Source organism: Andrographis paniculata, unplaced genomic scaffold, assembly GCF_009805555.1.
Source record: "Andrographis paniculata isolate CXL003 unplaced genomic scaffold, ASM980555v1 Contig33END, whole genome shotgun sequence".
Classification (NCBI taxonomy): domain Eukaryota; kingdom Viridiplantae; phylum Streptophyta; class Magnoliopsida; order Lamiales; family Acanthaceae; genus Andrographis; species Andrographis paniculata.
In genome coordinates this window covers 212752-235102 of record NW_026137566.1, presented here as the reverse complement: position 1 = coordinate 235102, position 22351 = coordinate 212752, and the positions used below count along the sequence as shown (strand labels likewise).

The 22351-nt window shown below is 31.6% G+C and overlaps 2 protein-coding genes across 3 annotated transcripts; one reads left to right on the top strand and one right to left on the bottom strand.

The window, feature by feature from the left end:
- Positions 1-9749: 9749 nt before the first annotated feature.
- On the top strand, positions 9750-15944 carry LOC127248265 (type I inositol polyphosphate 5-phosphatase 12-like). 2 transcript variants are annotated; one of them, XM_051270531.1, is made up of 12 exons: positions 9750-10510; positions 11709-12057; positions 12380-12632; positions 12736-13558; positions 13695-13819; positions 13910-13994; positions 14073-14238; positions 14330-14370; positions 14474-14741; positions 14813-14936; positions 15008-15368; positions 15443-15944. In XM_051270531.1, the coding sequence occupies exons 1-12, from the start codon at positions 10007-10009 to the stop codon at positions 15773-15775; spliced, it is 3432 nt and encodes a 1143-aa protein (XP_051126488.1). In that variant the 5' UTR covers positions 9750-10006; the 3' UTR covers positions 15776-15944. The 2 variants fall into 2 exon arrangements, with proteins under 2 accessions (XP_051126488.1, XP_051126489.1); XM_051270532.1 differs by having other exon boundaries at positions 14073-14257; positions 14353-14741.
- A 133-nt stretch (positions 15945-16077) lies between these two features.
- On the bottom strand, positions 16078-18984 carry LOC127248267 (ankyrin repeat-containing protein At5g02620-like). Its single transcript, XM_051270533.1, has 3 exons — positions 18108-18984; positions 17229-17638; positions 16078-17137 (listed from the first exon to the last, which is right to left on the bottom strand). Exons 1-3 carry the CDS (start codon positions 18553-18555, stop codon positions 16280-16282), a joined length of 1716 nt encoding a protein of 571 aa, XP_051126490.1. The 5' UTR covers positions 18556-18984; the 3' UTR covers positions 16078-16279.
- Positions 18985-22351: the final 3367 nt, after the last annotated feature.

Below are 22351 nucleotides of genomic sequence, written 5' to 3'. Positions count from 1 at the left end.
GTTGCTTCTGCAATATAATGGGGTATGTGTATATATATATATATATAGCAGCGGAGCAGTAGCTGTCATATAAAAAATAATGAAAAAAAAATTTTTGTACATACAATTTTTAATATTCCTATTACGTTGAGTTGCAGTATAAAAGACAAAAATATTCTTATTATTAATATTGTGTAATATAAATGTAGTAATATTTGTATAATATATTATAAATTGGAAGGATATTTATTATATTAAGTAGATAATACAATTACTAAATAATATCATTGTTTTGAAACTGACGAAAATGAAAAATAGAAAATTGAACTCTTATTATGGGACTGAAGGAGTATATAAGAATATATTATATACTCATTTTGTTCCAAAATAATAGTAGTATTATTTTGTAATTTTTGTTCGTCTCAAATTAATAGTCTCAATTCTATTTTTGGTAACAAATTTTTCACCTTTTTTACAAAATTATTATTATTATTTTACAATAATTACATAAAATATGGGTGTTTTGGTCTTGTAAAAATACTTTTATACCCACTGTCAATATAATACCATTATTTTTAAATTTTCGTATCACTCTCAAATATCCTTATTGTTTTGGAACTGATGGAGTGTATATATATATATATGTTGATAGAAGAGCTGAAGAATTCCTATATGTTTCTTTTGATGAATTTTGGAAAAATTTTAGTTTATGTTTGGTATTAAAATAATATATAATATAATATTTTGTGAAGAAAAAAAATATTTTTTTCGGAAAATGCAAAGTCTAAATAGTAGAAACTTGAGGTTTGCAGGATAAAATAATATTTCCTCCTTCCCTTAACAATCTATCAATTTTTTTATTTCATAAGAAAGTATTTACTTCTTTTTTTTTATTAATTGTACTATCTACCTAATATTGCAAAATATTATTCCAATTTATAATATAGTATTACACAAATATTATTATTTTTATATCATACAATACTAATAAGTATATAGTTTAATCTTTTTATTTTTATTTTTACTTAAATTCGAATATAATAATAATATTTTTAAAACTTCTTGCAAAAAGTAATTTAATAGATAAATATGGGACGGAAGGAGTATTATTTTATTGGTCAGTAGAAGTGTATAAAAAATTTTGGTATTTTTGTTATTTGACTTTTATGTAAAGTAATTGTATTAGAAATAATATATTTGTAATTTAAGTAAAGATTAATAATATTTTAGTATTAATTTATTATTTTTTTTACTAAAATTTAAAGAAAAAAAATACTTTAGAACAAAATGAACGAATATACTCCCTCCGTCCCGTATGAAAGGTGATGTTTGCTTCTTGCACGTAGATTTTTAAATATTAGTATTATATTGGATTATAGTAAAAAATATAAAAATACCCCTATTACTATAGTGTATTATAAAAATAATGGCATTCGTGTAATATATTGTAAGTTGAAAGAGTATTTATTATGTTAAATAGGTAGTACAATTACTAAATTAAGAAATGATAACCTTATTTTGGAACGAACAAAAATGAAAAACGGTATCCTTTCAATGGAACAGAGGGAGTAATAAAAATAGTATTTTAATATTTGAACTGAGGAAGTATGTTTGTTTTTTTATTTAGTCTGATAGTCCACGCTCTCATCTTACATGTCTCTTGTGCACTATAGATACAAAATTTTAGAAATGATATAATTAATAAATAATTAGAAATATATTAGTAAATCTAATTAAATTACAATAAAAATAATTATATATTATAATAACTAATTAATATACTTACAAAATTATAGATTAAAAAAGTTTAAATGTGATTGTAATATTTTTGAAAAAAAAAAACAGATTAACACAACAATATAAACAAAAATATATATATTTCCTCCGCTCATTGAAAGGTTATCATTTTCCATTTTCGTTTGTCTCAAAACAAGGTTATCATTTTCTAATTTAGTAATTGCACTACCTAACTAATATAATAAATACCCTTCCAACTTACAATATATTACACAAATGCCATTATTTTTATATTACTCAATACCAATAGGGGCATTTTCGTCTTCTTCACTATAATCCATTATAATATTAATATTAAAAAATCTACAAGTAAAAAATAAACAACAACCTTACACATGGACGGAGGGAGTATATAAATAATACTCTATCAAATACGGAGTATTTATTTTTATTTAAAATATTATCTTGAACAATTATTTTTATATTTACGTAAATATCTCCTTCATGATTTGACCCTTTTTTTTTTATTAATAGAGGACCGGCTGCCTTATACAAGTTGCAGGAGCTGGATTAATTCAAAGCCAATAATTCAAAGCTAATAAATGTACAATATAATTTTACTCATACATGCAGATTAAATATATTAATATTATATAATATATACATATAAAAAAAATACTTTTGATATTAATTGCATTAAAAGAATAATGATAAAACAATAGGGATGTTTTTATATTTAATTGAAATATATTTTTATTAAAAATAAAGAAAGAGATATATTTTACTTAAATAAACAAAAAAGAAAAAGCAAAATGAATACCTTTAATTTTGAAAAAAAAAAAGAAGAAGCAATAATTAAGAACTAAAATTAAACTATTCAAATGAGTAAAAGATTAAAATTGTCATTTTAAAATAAAGGGACTAAAATTGACACATTAATAAATAAAATTGACCAAAATGATCATTTTACAAATAAAAAAAATTAAAATTGACACATTAATAAATTAACAAGATCAAAAATATATTTTATCCTTTAAAATCATAAAAGAACAAAGTTATCTCTTCATCGGTGCATTTTTTTTAATTCTAGTTGCTAGTTGACCGGTATATAAAAAAATTATGCTCATGATGTATTTATTTAAGACTTTTTTGTTTTTCAAGATTTATAATATTTAATTTTTAAGATCCTCCAAAATTTATATTATTTATCCTCATAAATCATTACATAAAATTTACTATTCAAACAAAAAATTTTAAACTAAAATAAGTAAAAAGAAAAAATAACCAATTATATAAACACACAAATATTTCATATAATTCTAATAAAACTCAATCATGCATTCTATTTAGAAAATGAAAGACCATAAGTAAAAATGATTTTGATAAAAATAAAAAATAAAAATCAAATTTTAGCTAAGTTAGGGAAATCTTTTCTCAACACAACTATTAGTGCTTTTTTAACTAATGAAGTATTATTTTCAAAAGATAAAATGACTTGCGCATTTAGAGATAGATTACTTTCTTCGTCTCAAATTAAATGACTCTTTTGGAATTTTATAATAAATTAAAAATAATATTATTTTATTAATTAGTAAAGTGTATAAGAATTTTTGACATTTTTGTCATTTAAATTTATGTATAAAGTAATTGTATATGTAATGGTATGTTTGTAGTTTATTAAAAGTTAATGATATTTTGATATTAACGAATGATTATTTTTTCTAAAATAGGAAATAGATACTTTGAAATTGAACAGAAAATAATAGTAAAAAAAATATTTTGAATTGAGACGGAAATAATACCTTAATATCCAGAACTTCGACAAACAAAAATGAAAGAAGAATTGAATTGTGCCAAAAAAAAATATACCGAAAATGGAAATCGAAGCGAGAGACAAGTTAAAGAAAAAAAGGAAAAACTTGTGATTATTAGTGTGTTTTGAATGATGTAAGAAGTTTCATTTTTATAGGTATTTCCACATATGTGAAGGTAATGTGTATACATGTAGGCTTAGAAAAATTTGGGTTCGAACCTATTGGGATCATCTCATAAATAAAATACTTTTTTTCGTTAAATAAATTTAGTTTAATTCGTAAAAATACAAAGAAATAGCGTTAAATTTATCGGACATAATGAGTAAAAGAATGTTACTGTACATTTGGTATGAAAAGTTAAATTTTAAAAAATAATAGCAGAGAGGAAAATTAAAATTACTTTTTTTTTAATTTGATAAAATAGATAACTCAGTTAAAAATGTAAAAAAAATATATATATATAATGATTTGAGTAAAACGAGTAGATTTCAGCGAGTGAAAATATATGAAAAAAAATATGATTGATGATTTTTTTTGTTTAAATAATAAATTAGATATAATATTATTTTAAGATCATATTAGTATAATATAAAAATATATATATATAAATTAAATATATGAATATTAAATTAGATGTAATATTTTGTAATATGAAAATAATACTTCCTCTGTCCACTTGTAAAGTTTACATTTGTTTTTTGGGTGTTGTTATTTGAATATTAATTATTATATCAAAACATAAGTAACAAAAATACTTCTATTAGTATCTTATAAAACTGATAAAATGACATTTATACAAAGTATTATACAAACATAAATAAAAATTTTAATGCTAACTATAATAACGCAAAAGGTAAATATAAATTTATTAAGTGGACAGAGAAAATATAATTTAAAATAAATCATAAAAATCAAATAATATATAAAAAATTAATGAAATAATAAATAAGCGCACTTTCAATTCTCTCTCTATTTTGTTTTTTTAATTTTTTTTAATTTTTTTTTTTTTTGCATAAAAGAGAAATGAAAATAAATAAAAAATTATTTAATTCTTAAATATGATTTCTCTCAATCAAACAAATATTTATCAAATGTTATACTCCGTTAAGTATTTCAATGTTTATTATGAAAATAGGTTTTTTAAATGTAGCCTACACGTTATGCTGATATTTTCTATGGTTTAAAATTAATAAATTACTATCCAAAAATTAAACTAATTTTTTATTTTTTTATTTGGAATGTCTAACTATTATTGTTCTTTTTTTTTTATTTTTATGCACAAAATTTATTATTTTGTCCTTATTTCATTTATTCTTTTTTTTTATATACAGAAAATAAAAGACAAATTTGTTATTTTATAACAAAAACTCTAATCGACTAAAAATGCATGCAAATATCAAATAGGGCATTAGAAGGAGGGAGCATTATGTATGTGAATCAATATATAGATTAAAGATAAAGTTATTTTCTGATTTTTCAAAATTAATACACTTCGTATAAAGAAATAACGCATATTTTTATTACACATAACATATATTGTTTATAATAAAATTATGTATTGTTTATTAATAATTATAATATATGTTGTATAAGAATATATTATGTGTCAAAATCAATTATTAGATGTATATTTATATTATATTCATATAAATAATGTAACGTCAATAATAGCAATATTATATATTATTTGTTAATATATTATGTATTGTTTAACACAATGTTGAATTTAAATACAGTAGCTAGGTAACGCTGAATTTTAAATTAAACAACTAAGCAGCAGTCACCCTATATTATAATTTTAACTATAAAAAAAAATAAAAAATCATACAATTCTTTAATAGAATATTATACACGTAATCCAAATCTACTTTATAATTAATGGTTAGTCTTTCAAAAGAAAAAACTTTATAATTATGTTATTATGACCAAGACTTTGAAAAGAAAATAATTATTCGTATAATAATAGTGTTATAGTTACGCTGGATACAATTATTTTTTTTTAAAGAAAAAATATTAATAAATAACTAAAAATATATTAATAAAAATAATTACTATATATTAGGATTATAATAACTAATTAATGGGAGTATAATTAAAATAAAAAAATTTAAAATATAACTAAAATGTAGAATATTTTAATTTTTTTTAATAAAAGATAACACTGACAAAAATAAAAACAATGATATATACGTCATTACTACCTTTTAATCTATTCTGAAACAAAAAGGAAATTAAATTATTAATGGAATTAGTGGTTGCTGTCTAAATCAGACAGTTTCGTATTAGTGACCTCAAATTAAATTATTGATGAGTGACAGTCAACTATGCAAATTTCAACTCTTAATTCAAGTCCTACAAATTTACCAATTTCTCCAAAAATATATGGTTGCGTTTAAATATTTTAAACTTTAAATTATTTTTCAAACAATAAAAAATTTACATTAAATATATATATATATATATAACGGCTCTTATATGCTCAGTGTTTTCGAATGAATTGATTTTTTTACGCTGGTATAAAGAATTGTGTAAAAAATATAAAATATAAAGTATTATTTTAAATTAAATATTTAACTTTTTTGATTTTTTGTAATAAATATTTAAATTTTATTTTTAAATTTATTTTTTGTGTATAATATTATATAAAATATATAAATATTACTGTTAGGAAATCGCAATTTCAAAATTCAATTGAACCAACAAACCTAATATTTTGAATAAAATAAAGTTCCTTCAGGTGTTGTGTGTTTTTTTTCAATTTTTATACAATTTTTTTTCTACAGAAAAATCATTTTGGTCCTGTTCAATGTCATAATTATCAATTTTGGTTTCATTCAAAAAAATTATCAATTTTGGTCTTACTCAAATGAAAATTTATCAATTTTAGTCCCAAGATGGTTAATTGAGACTGAACACGGCCGTGTTAGCTTAAACACGGTCGTGTTGGATGACTCAAAAGGTGACAGGGCGTCCTAGGCAGCCAACACGGCCGTGTTGATTACCCTGCACTTCTGAACACGACCGTGTTCCTGTCTGTGTTCTCAACACATCCATGTTCCTGCCAATTTTTTCAACACAGCCATGTTTTATGCTATGTTCCTGCCCATGTTCTCAACACAACCATGTTCTAGGCCATGTTCACGACCATATTTTCAATATAATCATATTGTAGGTCATATTTATTATTATTTTCACTTTTTGGTTAAAATTATTTGATATATATATTTATAATTCAACAAAAATATTTTTTACAATTATTTCATAATATAAAAAATAATCAACTTTAATATTTTAAAAATATATAAAAATAATATATTAATATATATAATCATCATTATATATATTTTTAAAAATTTATAGTAAAAATTTTAAAATATTATTTTAAATTAATTATTTTTATAAATTATAAATTATAAATTAATTTTATTATTCAAAATAATATTTTAAAATAATACCCCCGTCTCACGTACCTGGGTCAGTGTAGACACGAGAATTTAAGATAACTATAAATAGTAGATAATTATGAATGTATTAGTGAAAATAATTATCATATAATATAAATAATTATAAATTAAGATTAAGATAATTTATTAGTTTAATTAAAATTAAAAAAAATTAAATTAAAAAATAGTGTGTAATTATTTTCCAAAAAAAGGAAAGTGACATGTGATGTGGGACGGACAGAAACGACAATCTGGACATGGTAAGTGGGAGGGAGGGAGTATTATTAAAAATATATATTAATATAATATTATTTTTATATATTTTTAAAATATTAAAAATTGATTGTTTTTTATATTATAAAATAATTGTAAAAAATATTTTTGTTGAATTATAAATATATATATATATAAAATAATTTTAACCAAAAAGTGAAAATAATAATAAATATGACTTACAATATGATTATATTGAAAACATGGTCGTGAACATGCCCTAGAACATGGCTGTTTTGAGAATATGGCATGAACATGGCCTAGAACATGTCTGTGTTGAGAACATAGACAGAAACATGGGTAGTAACATGGCTTTGTTGAGAACACGGGCAAGAACACGGCTGTGTTCAGAAATGCAGAGTAATCAACACGGCCGTGTTGGCTGCCTGGGATGCCCTGTCACCTTCTGAATCATCCAACACGGCCGTGTTCAGTCCCAGTTAACCATCTTGGGACTAAAATTGATAAATTTTCATTTGAGTGGGACCAAAATTGATAATTTTTTTTTGAATGAGACCAAAATTGATAATTATGATATTGAATGAGACCAAAAATAATTTTTACTTTTTTTCTATTTATACTTTATTCATTTTTAGAATATATATATATATATATTTCAAAAAATTTTAAATAAAAAAAAAAAAATGTTTTAAGTTTTAAATTTAATCTAAATTGAGAAGAAAATATCTTTGCATATTAGATCAAACCCCACACCACATGTCCTCTGTAAATGAAAAATACATTTTTACTTGTTTTGAATCTCTCCCACGTGCAGCATGTGTTCATTTTTTATTTCCAGTATCAACATTCGGTCGAAGCGTGAGCTAATTTTCAAAATTGGTTAAAATAACATAATTTATATATATAATGATATATATATATTTATTTATTTTTCAGATAATTATATAATTTAAATTATTATATTTTAAAAATTAAGCTGAATAGTGTTGATTGTAGCTAATTAATACCATATTGATTACTTTCAATTAGTATTGTAATGATATACATAATACATACTCCCTCCGTCCCAAAAGTATATTCTTATTGGGTTGGACACAAAATTTAAAGAATATTGATATTATATTGGCGGTTGGTAAAAAGTATGGATGAATGAATTTTTTGCCTTTGTGAGTATATTAGTGTAAAAAGTAGTGACAATTGTATAATAATAATGAAAAAATAGAGATAGTTTTATGGTGATATGATTATTTATGAAAATTGGACTATTATTTTTTTTGGAACGAATGAAAATGGTAAACAAGACTATTGTATTGAGACGAATGAATTATTTTTTTTAAAAAAATATAGTAACACACAATATTATTCAACTTTTTTAATCTTTTGAATAATATCTTAATACAAAATAATACTATCCATGTCCGACTTCAAGGGTTTCATTTATGTTTTGCGTATTGATATTTGAATATTAATTATTATATCAAAACGTACTATAAATTAAGAAAAAATTACAAAAATACTTCAATTAGTGTCTTATAATACTAATAGAACCCTTAGAGGCGGACGAAAAAAAAAATATTTTTATTAAAAATTGTACAAATTAAATGTGTTGAAGAAGTTTGTGGTTGTCAAGGGAAAGTCACACTAGGCTCTAACTCATACGCCACTAAATCATCCCTATTATATTATTTTGAATTTAAATGAATATAATAAATTATTATTTTATTAAAAAAAATAATGAATTTTCAGAGTTTAGCGGGCTCGCTATTTGTCCGTATTGTGCGTGCTTCTTCACCCTCCTTCTCTAGGGTAATGTGTTAGCCAATCCAACTTTTTTTTGGTTTTTACGAACACATTTCATTCACTTTTTTGTCTATTGTTCTAGCGTACGGACGAAAAGGAGTACTTTTTACTGTCGTAAAAATTAATTTGAAAAAGAAAATCTAATTACTATTATGACTTTATAACATGAATTTAAATGTAACTAAAAAATTGCGTTCTATAGATAGTTTTGAAAATTTTAACATTATTTATTAATAATAATTTTTTAAAAATATTATTTTAAATATTTTTTTATTTCACAAAATATTATACTCCTACTCCATCAAATATATATTATTTTTAATATAATTCTTTATATTTATAATATATATTTTATTATTTTACATAAAATAATATTCTACATAAATATCAATTTTATACTGCCTACCAAATTCTTTATATCTTATATAAAAATATATACATGAAACCAAAACACTAAATAAAAAATTTATAACCAAACAATTTATGATAATGAATAATAATAAATAAAATGAATTTATCCCCCATATTTACAAATAATAGTGTATTTCCTTTTATATTATATTCTTCTTTTTATTTTCGTAGTTATTTTTAGCTATTTAGAAAATATTATGCTCCTCTAATAGTAATTTATTATTTAAAATTCTATTTTTTATTAAAAAAATTAATTCGAACATAATAAACAAAAATACATATATAAATGCATGCTTGTATATATATACCGAGAGAGAGTGGAGAGAGAAAATCTGAAGTAAAGCTCCACACACTCAAAAATGGCGAACCGTCCCGTCCGTACATTCCGAGCGTCCTTCGGCGCCTCCTCCGCTGAACATTCCCGCCACCACTATCCTCTCTCCCTCGCTCTTCTCTTTTCTTCCCTCTCCTATTCCTATTTTGACCTTTTCCTTTCCCTTTCCCGAGATTTTGCCGATCCATCGAATTCCCACGACGATGAATTCCGATTACGCCTCTTTCCTGTAATCGACGAATCAGAGCCACAAAATGAGCGAAAAGTTGGGGGACGACGACCGGACGGTGCTGGCGGGGATCTCCGAGTCGCCGCCGCACCGGAAAATCCACTCCTACAGCCACCAGCTCCGTACGAGCACCGGCACGCACCACAAGCGCCAGCATCAGCTCCGCAAGCACAGCCTCGACGAGAATCGAATGTACAACCGCCACACCGCCAGCCAAAGCAACGCCTATTACGGCGGCAGCCCTAATTCCTCCGACGACGAAGAGTTTTACCCTTATTGCACTACGACGGTTCCCTATGGGGTTTCGGCGGCGTCCATGGGCGAGCACCACGTCGATTATCTTCAGTACAGCCAAGGCATGGCTGCCGGGGACGCCGATGAATCGCAGAATCTGCCACAACAGGCGTTGCCGGAGTTCGTGGGGAGCGGCGGCGGCGTGGGGATTTTTAAGGTGCCAAATAGGGGCGCCGTGCACCCCAGCCGCCCCCCCTACGTCGAGCTCCGGCCGCACCCTTTGAGAGAAACTCAGGTAAGTGCATTTCAATGGAATTTCACATGAATTTCATTTAGAGTATGTTTGCTTAGTGTTTATAGTTTTAATATTTTGCCTATTGCGAATACTTCCATTGGTAGTGTTATGTATATATATATTATAGTATTTTTTGAAGCTAGATATAATATTTTGCAAGAGAAAATAGCTTACTTTTACAAGACTCATCAGCACTGTATAATAAAGAAATTGAAAGAAGTAAAATGGTACACAATGTATCTTTCTTTGTTGCTTTATATGAATCTGAACAATGTCGATATAGTAGCTGAGGCCATTGCAATTTCTACGGATTTATGGTTAAGTTTGTAGTCGTCTCTTCTCTGCATCGAAGATATGTTGTTAGTGTTGGTGTTAGTTATGCTGAATTCTCTGTTGAAAGTTTATCGAAGAATTGCATTTTTAGTCTCTAGTTGTGGTGGTTTGTGCAAAAATTAGTCTCATGTCCATCTCGAATAAATTCATGCAAATTTTTTTCTTTTGTTACAATTTTGACGAACTTTATTGATGTAGTATCAATTGCACCTGTGTACATGCCAGTGTATCTAAACAACACAAGCATATTGCTTAAGTAGCATGGTTGTACATGGGCGCGCTTGATGCAACATTAGCAAAGTTCGTTGAAATTGAAAACAGAGAGACTAGATTTGTATAAATTTGCTTGGGACCAATTTTGCACAAAAAAATAACACAAGACTAAATTTTTGCTCAGAGCAACTCATTGTGGGACTAAAATTGCATTTTTCCCGAGTTTGTTTATGACATTGAGTTATTTTGTTGAGTATTTGATGTGATGATTTGTGCTAGAAAATAAGTGTTTTACAATATTCGTTGAAAATATTAATGTAGATGAATAGTGCCAAAAATGGTTTTTAGATATATGTAAACAGAGCCATAAGATTTTATGACAATGGCCGTTGTCATTTAGAGGGTACATACCCATACAAACAATGTGATTCGTGATACTAACAATAAGTTATGGATAATTATCGGACTATTAAGTTTACGAAAAGGTATTCAAATGAATCAAATCAGATCATCAATTTGGGCTCATGGAGTCGATTTTACATATTTTTTCTCTGAACTATACATACAAATATTCTTCACCATTTGTTCGAGTTTTGAGGTCATACCATTTGTGGATTTCACTCGTGGATGAGAAGTTCTCGATTCTGTACAGGTGGGAAAATTTTTGAGGACAATTGCGAGTACAGAAACACAGCTATGGGCAGGGCAGGAATCAGGTATAAGAGTATGGAACTACTCTGATGCATATAAGCCTGGAATCAGAGTAAGGGCGCAGAGAGGCGATGAAGATGCTGCCCCCTTTTATGTATCAACCAGCACGGCGCCTACTATATGCTTGATCGTGGATCAAGGGAATAAGATGGTCTGGAGTGGGCACAAAGATGGTAAAATTCGATCGTGGAAGATGGAACAGAATCTCTCTGATGAGAATGCTTTAAAAGAAGGCCTTTCGTGGCAGGCGCATCGCGGCCCTGTTCTTTCGATGGAGATTTCTTCTTACGGTAATTGCTCTTTTTATGAGATTTATAATTCTCTTGAGATGAATTGTGTTTCTTTTGACAATTTATAAGTAGAGCTGTCAAAATGTATTCAGTTTGCGGGTTGTAGCCTCGTCTTGTTTTTTGAGTATTGTGCAAAATGGTTTGAAACTTGATACTTTTGTCAGCTCATCCGCCAGCCAGTTTTGACAGCTCTATGCATAAATTAAGGAATTCGGATGTTTGTTCTTTACTACATTCTTGTTTTTTTACGTTTGCGATTCTTTGTAGAGGAAACAAGAGGTTTGTTGTCGTGCTTTTCGTAACTTTCTTTGTTTCGACATAGGTGATATATGGTCAGGATCTGAGAATGGATGCATCAAGATCTGGCCATGGGAAGCTGTCGAAAAATCGTTGTCTCTGTCGCTGGAGGAAAAGCACATGGCGGCTTTGTTGGTGGAGAGATCAGCTATCGATCTCAAAAGCCAAGTTACAGTTAACGGTGTATGTAATATTCCTTCCTCGGATGTGAAGTGTTTGTTATCGGATAAAGTCCGGGCGAAAGTCTGGGCTGTCTGGTCGACAATCTTCTCAATATGGTAAGTTTTCTAGCTCTCTGTTAGTTAACTCTCAGCATGTATTATGTTACGTCGAATAAATTCAAAAACAGCTGATGCTTTGTCAATCTTGTTGATGTAACAGGGATGCTCGCAAACGAGAGCTTCTAAAAGTATTTAACATCGAGGGTCAGGTCGAGACTCGCATCGCTCAGACTGAGAACCGGCCCGAGGTATCCTCAGCTCTAGAGCAGCCAGTCGAAGACGAGATGAATGTGAAGTTCGTCGCCAAGTCTAAGAAGGAGAAATCCGGATTTCTCCAGCGTTCGCGTAATGCGATAATGGGTGCTGCAGATGCTGTCCGAAGAGTAGCGAAGGGGGGTGGAGGGGTATCCGAAGACGGCAAAAGAACCGAAGCTATTGTGCTCGCAGCGAACGGTATGATATGGACAGGATCGTCGAATGGTTTGTTAGTCCAATGGGACGGGAACGGAAATCGTATACAGGAGGTTACTCATCATCCTTGCGGAATTCTGTGTTTTTGCTCGCACGGGTCGAGAATATGGGTCGGATATGTAAGCGGCATGTTCCAGCTGCTCGATCTCGACGGGAAGCTAGTCGCCGGTTGGGTCGCCCACAATGGACCGGTCGTAAGAATTGTAACCGGTAACGGTTCCCTCTTTAGCTTGGCTACTCATGGAGGCATACGCGGGTGGAATATTTCGTCGCCAACGAATATTGATAGCACCGTACGGTCTGAACTTGCCGATAGAGAAATCTCGTACACTAGGCTGGAGAATATTCGAATTTTAGTCGGGACATGGAATGTTGGTCAAGGAAGAGCTTCGCACGATGCTCTCAAGTCGTGGATCGGTTCGACAGTGTCGGATGTTGATATTGTCGTCGTCGGGCTGCAAGAAGTCGAAATGGGTGCTGGTTTTCTCGCGATGTCTGCCGCAAGAGAATCCGTAAGTCTGGCTGCCTTACTTCTTCGACGCTGTTTCCAACTTTCTAGTCGAATGTAATGAGATTTTCGATCTTAGAAATCGCCTGTTGTTAACGTTTTTGTGTCCGGTTCTTTCTAACAGTTATCGACTATTTCAGGTAGGCCTCGAAGGAAGTTCTGTCGGGCAATGGTGGCAAGATCACATCGGCAAGGCGTTGGATGAAGGATCGACGTTCGAACGGGTGGGGTCTCGACAGCTAGCAGGCCTAGTGATCGCGATTTGGTATGATCTTGTGACACTTTAGAAACTTCTTTCGAGTCTTCATTCGACGTGCTGAATGAAATGAAGATTGTCGCGTACCATTGTTTTCAGGGTGAGAAATTCTCTTAGGACATACGTCGGGGACCTGGACGTTGCAGCAGTCGCTTGTGGTTTAGGCCGAGCTATTGGTAATAAGGTACCGAGTTTCTTGGGACATCTCAAGAACCTGGTCGAGTTCGAACAATTCGTATATATTTGATTCGAGAACTTGCAGGGAGGCGTGGGATTAAGGCTAAGAGTATTCGATCGAATAATGTGCTTCGTGAACTGTCATTTGGCCGCTCATTTGGAAGCTGTCAATCGAAGGAACGCCGATTTTGATCATATATATCGAACCATGACCTTCACCCGAACATCGAACACTGTTAACAATGCTGCCGGTAAGCTTCTAACAACTATGTTTTGGATCGCTCCAATTCCTTCGATCGAACGTTTATGCTAACGCCGGATTTTCGATTCGATCCGTTGCAGTAACTGTGTCGTCGACGGCTCAGAATCTTCAAGGCTCGAATGTACGTAATATATCTAAACTATAACGATCGCTTCTTGTCTTGCTTGCTTCCCTCCCCTTTGAGTTACGATCCTTACCAACAGTCAGTCCTTTCTGTTTCGAAGGCTACAACAGTTAATCCTAACGAAGGGAAACCGGATCTTGCCGAAGCTGATATGGTCATTTTCTTCGGTGATTTCAACTATCGGTTGTTTGGCATATCGTACGACGAAGCGAGAGACTTTGTTTCGCAAAGAAGCTTCGATTGGCTTCGAGAGAAAGACCAGCTGAGAGCGGAGATGAAAGCCGGGAAAGTCTTCCAAGGAATGCGCGAGGCGCTGATCAGATTCCCGCCGACGTACAAGTTCGAAAGAGGAAAGCCCGGGTTAGGAGGTAATCGATTACACGATTTATTACGAAAATTGCGCGCCCGCGATCTATGTCAAGCTCCTTTGCTTTTCCAGGATACGACTCCGGCGAGAAGAAGAGAATCCCGGCTTGGTGTGATAGAATACTTTATCGAGACAACCGGGCGAGCCCCAAAGACCTGTGTAGCTTGGAGTGCCCCGTGGTCGCTTCCATATTACAGTACGTCGCATGCTTATCCTCGTACCATTTACTAACCTCGATAGTTATCCTTGGGCCGGCTCGTGTCGCAGGTACGGGGCGTGCATGGATGTGACCGAGAGCGATCACAAGCCCGTACGGTGCAAGTTCAACCTGGACATTTCCCACGTCGATAGATCCGTAAGAAGGCTGGAGTACGGTAAGATACTTCAGTCCAATGATGCCGTCCGATCCAATCTTGAATCGCTACGGTTTGTCCCGGAAACGACTGCAAACACGAACCGGATAGTTCTCCACAACCAAGAGACGGTCAATCTGAAAATCGCGAATAAAAGTAGGGAAGATCCGGTGTTTTACCGCGTCATCTGCGCGGGTCAGTCCACGATCAAAGAGGACGAAATGCCATCCGAATACCGGGCAAGAGGTTCGCTCGGCTTCCCACGCTGGCTTCAGGTATTCTTCGATCCCTTCTATGCCGTTTTTTATTGCGAATGATAATACTGTAACACATCATTCTCTGGTTTTAGGTAACTCCGGCAGCCGGGATGATCAATCCCGACCAGGTCGCGGAGATATCGGTACATCAGGAAGAATACCATACGTTGGAGGAATTCGTCGAGGGGATACCGCAATCCTGGTGGTCGGAAGACACCCGAGACAAGGAAGTGATTCTGCTGGTGAATGTTATCGGAAGCACCTCGACCGAGATGAAAACCCATCGCGTAAACGTTCGATACCGCTACTCCCCAAACCCGACTCCGGCTCCGACTCCGAACCCTAACCCGCCTCCTGTAGCAGAAACAAAATCTCACAATACCTCCAGGAAGAAAAATGGAGGAAGCTCTCACCACAGGTCTTAAGCTGCTACACCAGTCTTCGACAAACACCCGCGAACGAGCGCCATTCTCGATGATTGGCTCCCATTGTTCTTCATCCGATCTCCGTGGAAGAAGAGGATTGCACTCGAGCGGCTAACTTCGATCCAGTTCCCCGGCGAAACCCTGCAACGATTCGATCAGGTTCTTTCTTCTTTCCCTTAGTTTCCCGAAGGTTTCATAAATCAGGAAGATTTCGTTCTCAGTCGTAGGAAACACGATGGCAACGATTCCATGTTTCGTCTCAACGGAATTCGTCAATGTATATGTCTAGTGTGGCCAAAACATCGTGAAATTTCATTCTCTTTTTCCTTTAGAAAACGGAAACATCGACATAGAACAGCGACCGTCCCGTCGAACAGTCACGGGTGATTACTGCATTCATTCTTAGGCATATAGACGTATTCGATACGATTATGAACTATCAAAGATACGGGCTCGATTCTTACCTATGGCATCGTGCTAAAGACTTTCGTCTAGGTCTTGCGTTCAGACAGCGTACATCCTTTTATACCGCTCGGTGTATAGCTCCGTGTCCGAAGCAGCCCGGGACAGAGAAAAGGAGGATCGAGAAAGTGTACCGGCTCGCTTGATCCTCGAGTCTTCGAGCCTGTGTCGAACGACGCAATAGCACATCGATCCGATCGTCGCCAGCATTATAGTCCCGCCGGTAATTGTAGCATACACGGCGAGCCACTGCTCTCGAGACCCGACTACGATGTAAGTAAGCGAGATGAACGCGATCGAGATGAAGAGACAGGCCAACCACATGAGCTTGTTGATCACGAACATCAGCTGCTTCTTCGCCTTGTGCTCGATCACGACCAGCGACGTCTGCACCACGACCACGGCGAGGGAAATGAAGAGTGCGACGCTATCGAACAAAAAGAAGACCACGAATGCCGCGTCGTTTGCTATGTGGGCTTCGCCTAACGTAAACCCCTGGGTCCTCTCCTCGACGTATTGCCCCGGAACGGTGAAGATGGCAGCGAAGGCGACAGTCGCGATCAGGACGGCCACGACAGTCGCGGAATTGATTGCGTTGTTGAGGCCTTCAATGTGGAGCTTCTTCACTTTCTTCGCGATCTTCCGCACCCGGAAGCCCGTCTGACGAGTCTGCACGAGCTGCGACTCCACGTCGTGCTTGATGTCGCTCACCGTTTGTTTCAGCTGTTTCGCCGCGCTTTGAGGCTTCCCGTAGTCTTTTGAATGCACCGCTCCAGCTTCCTTCAGGATGGCTACAAGCTCGGGAGTACCGAATTTCTCGGCAATGTCTAACGGGGTCTCCCTCGCGTTGTTAACGGCATTGACATCGACACCCTCGGCGGATAACAAACATTTCACCATCTGACAAGGCAATGACCCGAATGCACGTTAGCAGTCGATTTCAACGACAAACTACAGAAGCTATAAGAAATACGACGAGTTCGTAACAAACCTGACATCGGGCCTTCCTAGTCGCGATGTGGAGCGCGGTGTTACCCTTGTTATCTTCCAATTGCACGACGGACGTGTCGGGTTTTATAAGCTCCGCGACGATCTCGTCGTTTTGTCCTTTTACAGCCATGTGCAGCGCCGTTTGGCCTTTCCGATCAGTCCTTGAACTGATGCTCGGGTCTTTGTTTAGGAGAGATTTCACTACATTTAAGTGCCCCATTCTCGCCGCCGTGTGAAGAACAGTCTTGCCGTTGTTCCGAGCAATCTTGGCTAAGTTTGGGTCGGTTTCGAGAAGCAGATTTACCACGTCGGTGTGCCCCTGCGCAGCCGCGGTGTGTAAGGTAGTTGAATTAGAAGCATCTGTAGTCATGACTAGGTTCGGGATGAATCGTAGCAACTCCTTGAGCACATCTGCAGATTTTTAACATCATTAGAATCATTCAACGACGCAAAACCGCGCAATTAGTCCATTTTAAAGTGAAAAGTTAGTCGAATCAACACCACCAACGCTAAACTGCGAAACATAGACGAACTTTTTCTATACAACTACAATAGAGTTCGAGGGACTAAAGGAGTAATTTTTGTCCTGAATCGACCATTTCACCTACAAGTTTAAGATACAAGCAAGTTTTCGCGCATCATAGCTATCCTAAACAATGAAATGAGTAATTACCAAAATAACAAACATTCGATCAAAAGCATATTAATGTGTGACCTTACAAGTTACAATAAACCAATCGAGTATTACCAAACCAACCAACATTCGATCAAATTGAGTATTAGCAAAACAAAGAACAATCAATCAAAGCCATACGAATGCAACCTTACAACAATAAACGGACGATGACAACCACAACGAACAATAGATTAAAAGGCATACCAATGTGCCCTTGCTTGGCAGCTATGTGGAATGAATCGAATCCATTGTAAGCCCGAATCGAGCAAGTCTCGGCATCCAAATACTTCAAGAATTCGACAACCACAGCCGCGTGGCCGCTCTCGGCAGCCACATACAGAGCAGTCTCCCCTTCTTGGTTCTGTTTCGAAAGCAAATTCTTTATGCCGCCATTGCCGTTGATGCTGTCGAACTTTTGCATAATTTCTTTAGCCTTCGCGGCATTCCCCGACCGGGCGGCAATATGCAGCGCCGAATCGCCGCGCTTTCCGGGGGAATCCTTGCCCTTGGCGAGCTTCCTGTCCCTACCAAAGCTCATCTGCCTCTCCGCCATTGCTATCCTACTGAAGCTTTTCTGCTTCTCCATCAATCCTAAGAAACTTTTCTGCTTCTCCATTATCCTTTCATCCCTAAAACTTATCTGTTTCTCCATAAATCACTCTCCCAATTGATTAAATTCTCAAACCCCCTTTCTTTGATTCCCAAGCTACCATTCAATATGTGATGAATTCTCTCAGGAATTTTGTCGAACACCTTCCGGGCAATCGAAAACTAGGAAATATTTCTACAAAATTCCCACAATCGACGAGAAACAAATCGCAGAACTTTCCTAGAATTTCTGAAATTAATTATTCTCACCAAGATTGGAGCAGAAAATGAACCCTGGAGATGGCAGCTGTTGATTGATTGATTGATTGTGGGAAGAAGAGACCAAACTCATCACTTACACAAGACTAAGAAGAAGAAGAAATGGAAACGACGATTGGTGTTTGCTTTAGGAAATGGCATCTTCTTCGGTTCTATTACCTTTCTTTAAGGAAAGGAAAATTGTTTGTTTGTGGGACAGTACAGTAGCTTTGCGAATTTTGTTTGCTGTTGATGATTATTATTTTAATTATTCGTTAAATAATTACAGAGATATTTTTGTTTGAGAATTATTTTATTGAATACCTTGGCCGCCATTACTGTGGATTTCAGAGGAGCTGGAGGTGGTTTGCAATCGATAAGCTGAAAAAGGAACGGCTTCTTGAAAGCTCCCGGATCTCAAAGTCCAACCAGTCAACACCAGGGTGTCAAACTCTCAATTGAATTTGGCGTTGAGATCCCGGGCGTTCTTGAAATTTACAAAATACCAGCAGTTTGGCACCAAATGCTGCGTGCGTTAAAATTTTTAGTGAGAATCGATGAAAAATATATTTTTAGTGATTTTTTTCAAATAAAATTAAAAAAATTATGTACGATTGTTTTATAAAATTATTTTAATAAATTTATAAAAAAAATCTTAAAAGTTAAATATTGAATAATAAATTAATGTAATTTTTGTAAAATTAAAATAATATAATTTTAAAAATTATAAAATTAAATAATACAAAAAAATAAAAAATATATATATTACAACATTATTTCTCTCAATTTTACTGAAAAAAAAAAAAATAATAATATATTTTCCAAATTTTATGTCTCTTATTCAAATAAACAAATATTTCACTGTTATCACTTCCCTATACAAAATACACTTTACTTTAATTTGTATTATTAAATTATATTATTACTATAAGTAAAATAATTAATTTATATGTCATTAACAATAATTTAAATTTTGTATAAAAGATGAAATCAAAATTAAGAATTTAAAATATTACATATATTTAAATATGATTTTTTTTAATAAAATATATATATATATATATGAGATAACCAAGTAATCATTCTCTTCAACGGTCAACTTTGACGCCAACTTTCAACAAATAAATAGTAGACACGTGGAAGATAAACGGTCAAAATTGTCAAATATATAAGTTATGTGTCTTAATCAAAATTAGGTAAACTTTAACATTTATTAAATAAAATACTCTTATTCAATTGTGTGTTAATTTCACAGCATACGAATTTAAAAGAAAATAAATAAATAAAAATTTATACTTTTTTAATAAAGAAAATGTAAAAAATAATATTTTTTTTATTAAAAAAAACAAAATAAATTTGGATGAAAAAAAAAAAGAAATTTGAATGAAATAATTATTAGTAGTATTTTCTTTTTTCAAGAAACAAATGTATAAATACTTTCATGCATATTTGCTAACAATTGGAGAGACGTACGGACACGTGCCACGCACGTGGTCGAGTTTTTCAAAGTTACTTGGGCATGAAAGTTCTATGTTCATCATTTTTTGTTGTGACTTGTTTTAAACATGTGCCTAAATTTAAATCCAGTATATATTTATTTTATTTTTAAAATATGTCTTTTATATTTACTTAGATTTGTTCATTTTGTATTTATTGTATTGTACTATTTTTTATAAATACTATTAATAAGATATACTCATATAAAATATATTAATATAATATATCATATATACAAAAATTTCATTTGTTTTTTTTACTGTCACTATATCTTTAGTCTAGATTCTTGTGAATTCATTGTTATATAATTCAACAAATTTCATTTCACTGTTATATCATTCAACAAATTTTCATGTCTCTTTTAGAACTTGTTATAATATTTCAGTAAAAAATATTATTTTTTATATTAATTTCTTATAATTAATTTAAGAAATGTATTAATAAAAAAACATAAAAAGAACACATTCACTAAGTTTGTAATTCGAGTCAAATATTGTAGCTAATAGTCCTGCTTCTGGAAACTAATTATTATTATTTATTTATTTTCTAATTATTATTTTTTTCTTCTAGAAGCTAATTATTGATTTCGTGGATTATGGAATATATACCTATGCTCCAAAATATTTTGAATATAAATAAAGTTTTAAAGATTATATTTTAAATGAGAGATATAAATTATATACTCTCTTCGTCCTGTTGGAAAGGTGACGTTTGTTTTTTCTACGTAAATTTTTGAATACTAGTATTATATTGGATTGTAGTAAAAAAAATAAAAATAATGTAATATAAAAGTAATAACATTTGTGTAATATATTGTAAGTTGAAAAATATTTATTATGTTAAGTAGGTAGTACAATTACTAAATTAGAAAATGGTAACATTGTTTTGGGACAGACGAAAATGAAAAATGGTAACCTTTCAACGGGACGGATAAAGTAGTATATTATTAACTTTTTTCTGAAAAAAATGATAAAAGCATGTAATAATATAATTTTAAAAATATATTATCAAATCTATATATATTTAATATTTTGAACTATATTTAAAATTTATTGAACCTCATTTGAAGTATATTAATTTTTTTAATGGAAATTTCACTATTTTTTTTTTTCCAAAAGCAGCACATAATATATATTCAAAATTTCATTTTTTTTTAAAAAAAAACTTTAAATTACTCGAACTCTATTCTATAAATAATTTTAACAATTTCATACTTCTAGTTTTAATATATATATATATATATTTTATGGGTCTATTGGGCCTAAAATGTAAATATATGTAGGAGTGCACTTGATATTCAATGGATAATTGATTTATTTAAATAAGGTATAGACAATTACTTACGTTCCATCGATGTTTGGAGTTTAAAATTTTCAAAGAATAATAATAATAATAAAGATTATTTAATATGATATTTTAGAAAATAATATATATGATGTTAATTTTTTTTTGAAAGAGTATTGTTAATAAATAATGTTTTAAGTAATTTAACCTTAGGTTTTGAATCAAAGATTAATAAGGTCCGAACTAGTTCTTCGGAAGTTTCCGAATTGGGGCACCGTTAGATGTGTTTGGTTTAAGTTTCAAATCTAAATCATCACTATTCAGTTGTATCATTTTCAATAAAAATATAATACATATTTATTTTTTACAAATATTACATTAAGATTTTATATAAACTAAGATTCAAATCAAATCTCTAAACCGAAACCAAACAAACCTAATACTAGAAATAATATTATATATGTGAAGATTTTGGGTTTGTTCACAATATTTTTTATTATTACGATTCCCAATAAATATTACAAAAAAGTATAATATATACACATATTAATATAATAAATATAATATTCTATTCTATTCACTCGTAAAAAGTCAATAATTATACAAAATATTTTTTTATATTATCAACGCAATTATCCATATCAACATAGAAAAACATATTCATCCAAGAACACAAAGTGAACAAATTTTTTGCTCGGCAGTGAAATACTCGTTTATCTTTAATGTAAAATTTAATGAAGATTATATTTTAACAATAGTTTGTGGTATTTTTTTATATGTAATAATTATTTTAGTTTTATATTTTAAGTCGATTTAATGAT

What these genes read in the sequence shown, in the direction of transcription:
- LOC127248265 (XM_051270532.1), top strand. Translation starts at nt 10,007, where the DNA reads ATGAGCGAAAAGTTGGGGGACGACGACCGGACGGTGCTGGCGGGGATC. An exon ending in ACCCTTTGAGAGAAACTCAG is followed by an intron (nt 10,511 to 11,708) that starts GTAAGTGCATTT and finishes GATTCTGTACAG; the next exon opens with GTGGGAAAATTTTTGAGGAC. An exon ending in GCTTCCCACGCTGGCTTCAG is followed by an intron (nt 15,369 to 15,442) that starts GTATTCTTCGAT and finishes CTCTGGTTTTAG; the next exon opens with GTAACTCCGGCAGCCGGGAT.
- LOC127248267 (XM_051270533.1), bottom strand. Translation starts at nt 18,555, where the DNA reads ATGGAGAAACAGATAAGTTTTAGGGATGAAAGGATAATGGAGAAGCAG. An exon ending in TGCCAAGCAAGGGCACATTG is followed by an intron (nt 17,639 to 18,107) that starts GTATGCCTTTTA and finishes AAAAATCTGCAG; the next exon opens with ATGTGCTCAAGGAGTTGCTA. An exon ending in CTAGGAAGGCCCGATGTCAG is followed by an intron (nt 17,138 to 17,228) that starts GTTTGTTACGAA and finishes TTGCCTTGTCAG; the next exon opens with ATGGTGAAATGTTTGTTATC.